The sequence below is a fragment of the Labrus mixtus genome, chromosome 15 (assembly GCF_963584025.1).
Source record: "Labrus mixtus chromosome 15, fLabMix1.1, whole genome shotgun sequence".
NCBI classification, from domain to species: domain Eukaryota; kingdom Metazoa; phylum Chordata; class Actinopteri; order Labriformes; family Labridae; genus Labrus; species Labrus mixtus.
In genome coordinates, this window is record NC_083626.1 from 26194688 (window position 1) to 26202959 (window position 8272).

At 41.1% G+C, this 8272-nt stretch overlaps 2 protein-coding genes across 3 annotated transcripts in view; both read right to left on the bottom strand.

Annotated features, from left to right (window-relative positions):
- Positions 1 to 3876, bottom strand: part of pkig (protein kinase (cAMP-dependent, catalytic) inhibitor gamma) — a 28481-nt gene extending 24605 nt beyond the window's left edge. Inside the window, exon 1 of one of the 2 annotated variants that reach the window (XM_061058127.1) lies at positions 3634 to 3876. Coding sequence is in view for 1 of the 2 variants with exons in the window: in XM_061058126.1 (XP_060914109.1) it covers positions 1046 to 1155 (110 nt within the window). In the remaining variant the exon portion in view is untranslated. Of the gene's footprint in view, positions 1 to 1045; positions 1285 to 3633 lie in introns of those variants that run through there. The other variant, XM_061058126.1, reaches the window with a different exon arrangement.
- A 3085-nt stretch (positions 3877 to 6961) lies between these two features.
- ttpal (tocopherol (alpha) transfer protein-like) overlaps positions 6962 to 8272 on the bottom strand; it is an 8799-nt gene continuing 7488 nt past the window's right edge. The window contains exon 5 of the mRNA XM_061058133.1: positions 6962 to 8272. This exon is cut by the window's right edge and continues 1426 nt beyond it. The gene's annotated coding sequence lies outside the window, so the exon portion shown is untranslated.

An 8272-nucleotide genomic window follows, 5' to 3' on the forward strand; every position in this document is an offset into this window, starting at 1 on the left:
CACACACACTCACCCATGATCCCACACGTACACACACACCCCCCTGGCCATTTTGAAGGATATCAGACCATGTTTGGTGAGCTGGTACGAAGCGAAGGAGACGAGACAGCACAAGGCGATTCCATAGAAGGCGGTATATGTGAGATTGTACAGAAACACCACAAGGCTTCTCCTCCTATTACAGACTCTTTTGTCATCAATATGAAACAAATTAAATGCTCCTGAATGTCGTGATTTCTCCAAGAAAAGCCACGAGAAGTAGCGCAATCAGGGGATCAAACGAAGATTCATTGTGAACTCGATGTTTCATAAAAACGCTTTCTAAAATGTGAGGATTCACTGCTTTTCTTGCAATGCGTTATTTTTTCAATAACTATCGGACTGTGAGGAAAAACCATGTGCATACAATCTGGGTGAACATAATGTACCTTTAAATGAATTCAGAAGAGCCGATATACTATTTTTTTTTTGTCTCTCAAAACATTTCGTTGTCCGGAGCCTCTCCTGGTATATTTTCAGGATGCCCTTAACTGTTGTCAGTAGCTTAGCTTTTGTTGCTATACAATCAAAGGCACAGGAGTGGAAGCAAGTCTTGTCAAGTCTGTCAAATGGCAGCGCATGTTGTTGGAAGAAAAGGTTGTTTTTTTTGTTGCAGCTGTGCCTCAGAGACACACGGCACATCTGCAATAATGGAAAGATGATTTAGCACAACATACCTTATTGGAATAATAGAAATAAGGTTGAAAATCAGCAAACAATCCCGTTCAAACACACGCAACAATCCAGAATTAAGGCCGCTTGTCATGTATGTATTACACTGGTTGGATGAGCATTTCAATCTAAGCAGAATTTGTTTTTTCTTAAAGTCTAGATTACATGTTGCACCCTCTCACTGAGCTCAAGCGAGAACACTGTTTTGGTTTGCAGTCAGCCAGCCAGTCGACAGTGAGGCAAAGTACCACAGACAGGCGAGAAGCCAGTATTTATCTTCACCAGTGCTCATGCCCAGTAACGCTGGCCCCTGCCCAGCAACACTCACACGCACAGTGGGGGGGGGGGGGGGGGTTCCAGCAGAGTCCTTTCCCTGATCACCATCATCATCATAGAACTCCAGTCTCCTCTCTTTAGTGCAGAAATCAACCCTTCATAAAACATAAAAAAAATGCTGCTTCTCCTTTCAGCAGCGGTTTATCGCATGAGAAAGTCTGCTGTCATCGCTGCCTTGTTATCTTATCGAGTTAGGAAACAGATGGTGAAGTTGATTTGAATATGTAACAGTGGGGCGTCTCGTGCGAAAAACGTTTCCTTTAAAACTGAACTCGCTCTACTTCAATCTTTTTTTATGGTTAACTGATTCAAGGCAACTAATCTGGCTCGAATTATCAAGGTTAAAACTTCCAATGTTGAAGCCATCTTGAATAAATGCAACTATTTAAAGCACAAACTACGACCGCCACTGAGGGAGGCGGGAGTGTCATGAGCCAACATTCATAACCTTGTAAAAGTTAGCGTAGGTGAGAAGCGCTCTGAAATAGAAGTCTTGAGCGTTGCCAGTTTAAAAAGCAACAAGTGGACACACAGGCTCATTTTGCATAAACACAAATCCAACAAGTCCAACAAATGAAAAACCCCCACACAGCTATTGTGACTAAATTTAGACCAACTGAATGATCAAACATGCAGAAATGCTTTTAAACAGACAGATAAACTTTGTCTGAAACAACATGCTAACGTACTGCCTACAACTTACTCAAACAATACATACTGCATGCTAACCCGACCGTTAGCTGCTGTTAGCAACATGCTAAACTACGGGGCATGTGATGTAGGCCAACTTCCAGTAGGAGCTACGTTGGATAAGCTAGCATCAAGCTAGCACGATCGTCCATTATACATCCGTTCCATATTGTTTGGCAGCATATTAAAATGTATTTCAGTACGTTATGTAGTTACACTTATTTGTATATGCTGCTGGCGAGCTCTGCAATTGGATAGTTTTAGAGCAGCAATGCATTGTGGGGCGGTTTATGACCAGTGTGCTCCCTGTTTTGATTTCATATCATACAACATGCTCAATGAGACGTCATATTTAGAAGGAATAGTATGAAGATACGCGGTTTAGGACAGCCACAGCCTTGTTAAAAGAGGCGCTGCTCCTAAATGTAGCAATGTTTAGCTAGTTAGCCCGGTTAGCAAAACAGCTAACAGTAACAGTCGCTTACTCTGCCCGTTCTGCGAGCACTTGGCACTATCCATGGCATGTTTTTTCAACTAGTGGCCAAAACTCTCTTTACTTAAAGAGCCCATATTATGCATTTTTTGGGGTTCATATATTTAATCTATGTTCCTACTTTTGTACGTTCACAATAGATAAAGTCTGTAAAAAGTGTCTGTTTTCATGTACTGCTCCTCCTTGCTCCCTCTCCGCTCTGAGTCCGTCAGCTACGCTCTGTTGAGCCCACACTGTTAGACCCCACGTGGGCCAAGTCTGCTCTGATTGGTCTGCCGATCCGCTCTGTCGTTATTGGTCAGTTGCTCAGCACGCTTCTCGGAAATTTCAACATGAGCTGCAGGGCCACAACGAGCCAATGGGCTTAGATCAGTGATCTCACACTGACAATGACGAGGGGGGCTAGAACCGAGCGTTACATGCAGCTAATGCTACAGCTAACAGGAGGACGTAGGAGAAGCCGCGTTTCCGCAGACTTTGAATTTTTGCACATAGATGTGTCTAAACATGCACAGGACACTTGGAAATCACATTAAAGAGCATATAAAACCAGAAAAAGCAGAATGTGGGACCTTTAAAATGTATTTTTTTTACATAAAATATGTTTCAAATAGCTCCCCCTAGAGGCCTGGAGTGCATCTGTTTTCAAGAAATATGCCTTTTTCTGTTGCAGTTGATGTCTTGGTATGTCAGTATTTTTTTACTTTGCATCATTTATGTATTTGGATCACATCTGCTTTTGATGGGGAATATTTGAAGAAGAAATGTCATCTGTTGGCCACCGTAGAAAGAGCTGCTTCTTACTGCTGAACTGAGCCAAATGATCTGGCACACTGGAAAAGAGCCGGAATTCCCACCACTATTTTGTAAAGGGGGGTGGGGGGGTGTCGGATGTGTGCTTTGACAGCATATGAAAAAAAAACACACTGACGATAAGAGGGTGAGATGAGAGCTTTCAAATGCTATCCAAGCTGTCATTAACTAACTACTCCTGAATGCAGCAGCTAATGTGTGGGAAGGACGTGCATGCCAGTCCTTTAATCTACACACACACATACACACATATACACACACATACACACACTACAGACAGAGGCGAATAGCATAATGGACACACTTGAACGCCTCACACATTCGAGGAAAATGAGAATATAATTGACATGCATTATGTTATTAAAAATTGACCAACACCGACTGACCAGAAGACGGTGTTTCCATCCGTTCTGCGTAGAGATGTATTGTCTGACATTAGCGGGAAAATGCTTCAGGAAAATCACGTCCAAGCCCTTTTTCATCGAGACTTTAAAATAAAAAACTAGACCGTTTTTCCAATGAGGCAAATCCACAGTCAAAAGCCACACACATGCACACACAACAAAAAAAAAAAACAGACAGCCACTAACCTTGGTAGGGTCGCCTCCTGCTATCCACTTGTTACAATGGAAATGTAACACCATGGATCCCTTTATAAGTTTCCAGGCAGATGAAGGGAAAAAAAACCCGCAGCAGTGAACGCAGCACTGGAGCACGCAGGCTGACTGTGGATGGAAAAGGGAGGAAAGCGTTCAAAAAGCACTCGGTGTTTTTTTCTTCTCAGGATACCCGCTCGGAAAACAACGAGAGAGAGAGAGAGAGAGAGAGAGAGAGAGAAAAAAAAAGGTTGTGTCTTCAAACAGCTGTTTTCCAAAATGGAGTTAGCTGTGTCTGAGCCAATCACAGGCAGGCTGTGGAGGCTCCCACTCCTCCTCTGTGGGCTGAACACCACACTGCACTCAGGAGATCAAACACTCACACATTATACATCTTTTTTTTTTTTTTTTTATAAAGGATGATTCATTGTCACAAAGGCTTTATTTAGACCATCATCAAAACCACCAGGCATCCCAACCTGGTGAGATTTCCTTGCAGGGAGAACCTCGATTGTTCATCCCTGCACATGGAGGGGTGGCCATGTGTGCTGGTAAACCAAACATGTTAACACCTTTTCATTTGCAGAATATTAAAGGAGCACTACAACAATTTAGTATTTCCCTTCCATAAAGTTCAGGGAAGTCAGTTTACATCAGGATTTATCTGGTTTAAAGAGCCCATATTCTGCTCTTTTTGGGGTTCGTATATTTAATCTATGTATCTACTTTTATACGTTCACAATAGATAAAGTCTGTAAAAAGTGTCTGTTTTCATGTACTGCTCCTCCTTGCTCCCTCTACGCTCTGAGTCCGTCAGCTGCACTCTGTTGAGCCCACACTGTTAGACCCCACGTGGGCCAAGTCTGCTCTGATTGGTCTGCCGATCCACTCTGTCGTTATTGGTCAGTTGCTCAGCACGCTTCTCGGAAATTTCAACATGAGCTGCTGGGCCACAACGAGCCAATGGGCTTAGATCAGTGATCTCACACTGACAATGACGCCACACTGACACATTTTTATGGAGGGGGGCTAGAACCGAGCGTTACATGCAGCTAATGCTACAGCTAACAGGAGGACGTAGGAGAAGCTGCGTTTCAGCGGACTTTGAATTTTTGCACATAGATGTGACTAAACATGCACAGGACACTTGGAAAACACACTAAAGAGCATATAAAACCAGAAAAAGAAGAACATGGGACCTTTAAGGCCAAGATACCACAACTTTAGTCAGATGTTTTGGACAATCCCCGAAGACGCTGGATCCTACATTTCCCATAATGCAATTTTCCCTCTATTCCCAGATTGTGTCTCCTATGAAGGCTGCGTTCATTTTGATCGTAGAAGTCGGAAAATCCGAGTTGGCTGTTTGAAATGAAGTCGGAGCTGCATATGATGTCCCACCCAAGTTGGCCGTGTTCCAGGAACAAGTTGGTTTGTTTGTTTTTTTTAGCTACTACAGACGATAACAACACACTACGTGATACAGTAGTTTGCGCGCGGAAGTAACATGACAACATGTTGATGCACTGAGCAGCCATGTTGGATTTTACCTCAGGTTACTGAAGTTCCTCCAAGTTTCCGACTTCAGGGGGCGTTTCCAGCTTTTGTGATCAGAGGACCATAAGTCAGATGTTTTGGGTCGAGCCCCCAAATTGCTGGATCCTACATTTCCCATAATGCAATTCTTCCTCTAGTCCCAGATAGTGCCTCCAAAGTAGGCTGTATTCAGAATATTGCACGCACCAAAGATTTTCTTTTTTTTTTTTTAAGTAAATGACATTTATCAAAGTGAGTTTTAGACAGCATATATTTAATAAATTAATACTAAAGTAGAAACAGGCTTTAAACCCATAGTAGCTTTTTACGGCTTGAAGTGAATCGTATTAGTGAAAAAAACAGAAAAAGTGAAGTGCCCCTTTAATTTTTTCTGCTCTTTGTTGTTGTCTCAATAAATTGAAAGTATAAAAATAAAATCTTGCTCACAAGAATAATGTCATGGAAACAGCAGCCTGACAATATCCAGCAGCGTCAGCATCTAATAAAAGAAACACTTTCATGAGTTCTGTGTAAATGTTTCAGATCCATCGGATTCTTCAAACCTTTTTTCATAATTCACTGTATTTCACTAATCTTGCTTTTTTTAAACTGCATATATTTTGCTGTCTCCTGATTCTCAGCTTTGCATTACAGTTCACCTCTTTCTGAAATCTTGGCTGAAATAATCAAAAGTCACATTAATTTCATGTTAAGCACAATTTGACCTGATAGGAATTAAAGGTCAGGAATATGTCCTACGGAAGCCCTAAGAGGACATGCATCCACACATATTACAAGTACTGCATACAAGGAAAATGTTTTAGGGCCTTAAACTTTACTGAAGTACTCAATTTTTCAGTGTTCTTCTTTATATTTCATAGGGAAATATTACACTTTCTACTCCCCTAAAATGATCTGACAGCTGTAGTTTATATAAAGGTTGTGAAGATTTTATATTTGGTCCAACATAAACATCACACAAAGAGTAAGGAAATTTGTGTTTGGTAGATTATTTCTTTGTTGTAACAATGCTTCTTGGCAATAAATCTTATACCATTGGAAAGCCTGTTTATTTCCCTTTTAAATGGTGCCACATTTGTAAGGAATTTGTGGGATGAGCAGCAGAGCTGAGAATGTGGGTTACGCCCATAAAAAACTTGCCAAATCTTCTCTGCCAACATGCGATGACAAGTTACCAGATAATCAAAAGAATTACATTAAATCCACTCAGTCTCGTGCAAAATCCTGCAAAAAAAAATCCTTCCTTGGGTGCGCTCTATAGGCGCAGTCATTAGTGCACGCCCCATGTATGGAGGCTGTGGTCTTCCAGGCGGGTTCGAGTCTGGCCTGTGGTTTCTTTCCGGTATGTCATTCCCCACCCTCTCTCTCCCTGATTTCCCACTCTATCCACTGTCCTATCTCTCCAATAAAGGCACAAAAAGCCCCCAAAAAACCTTTGAAGAAAATAAAAATCCTTCCTTTATGGAGGTTATAATAGAATTTAGTATCCTTGGATACTTAAAGCACATATTGCTCTTAAGACATCTGCTCTTCTGCTGAAGTACTTTTCAAATAAAGGACCTTTATGTCTTCTAAATCTGAATACTTCTTCTTCTGCCGTAGTTCTGATGTCTTCAGGGACCCGTGAGCCTACTTTTGGAAACGTTGCTCAAGCTGCAATTATGTTGTGAAAATACCCTCAACTTCCCCGGAGCCTGCAGCATACCACCACCCTCTGCCAACATCAGCATCCACAGAGCAAACAAGACACAAATAGCACTCTCTCCTCGGTATGAGTTGTACTTTACTGTCTTCACTACCAATGATACATATCCTGTAACACAATACAGCTCATTGTCACAGACATGCGCAAAATAAAAGTATAAAAAAAAAATAACAATCATTGAAGTGAGCTTCAGGCTACGGCAAGAAAACAGATCCAACATTATTGCACATATCTTGTACATGATGGCGCGGTGTGAAATTTGGCAAAAGCAGACGTGTTTTTAAAAGTCAGGACTGAATGTGCTCCTCCTCGTGTGATCAGTAATGGCCTCTGTGTTAAGACTGAGTGATGGCAAACAGGTCAAACAAGGTCACCAACAAAAAAATAAAACACATAAGGCAGACTATTTTTAACTGAACTTAGAAAAATAATCCTCCCAGAAGATTAAAGCAACAAAAAACTAGAGCATCAGCTAAACAAAGGCCTTAAAATGTAACGTTCACAAGACCAGAGTATTGCTTTGGTACTCAAGTCCAACATGATTTATGATACAGAGACTAATCTACTGCTAACAACAGTTGAATGTATAAGAGTCATATATAAACTCAAACTGAAGGACGGTATGCAGATACTAAACAAACGGAAGAAATGTTTTTTTAGATTCTTCCTCAGTGGAGGGGTGAGTTCACATTTTTCCATGACCGTCTGAAAACTATGTTTAGGTTGAAACAGTGATTGCTGGATGTGATCATACCGACAGTGAAAGTAATCGTTTCTAACGTGCTTCCAAAAGAAAAGATGGAGGATCAGTAGTCCACCAGTTAGCCAAACAATGTTTGCAACAATACAGATAAAATAAACTGTTTCAGGGTTGTCATGATGCCAGAATTTAAATAATCTTTGATACTATTCCAGTGAAAAATCCAATGATTCTGATTCCAAAAACAGAAGTCCTAGGCAACCAATAATGGTAGTTTCTTGTTTTCAGTTATCAAAAAGTGCAACTAAACACCTGTACACTGTCTTTGTTTCATTAATGCTTCATTACAGAAACATTGCCAACATACTAGTGCAATTTAGACAGTTTGCAGATGTTTGCTTGCCATTTTTGATGGATTTACTCCTCTCTGAGGCGCCTGTCTCATGAAGCAGGTGAACTTTTTGGATACTATGAATCATTCAAATAGTGGAGATTGTATCGCTTTAAAAAAAAACCCACATGGTATCGAATCATATCGGACACTTCCACTGTTTTTAAATGAAATTCTCCAAGTGTTTCTGACACCCATTTGAACCGACTCTGCTGAAGCTTAAACAAACTTTCAGGGACCCTGGTTTGGCTCAGTTGGTAAAAGAGGACGCCCCATGTAC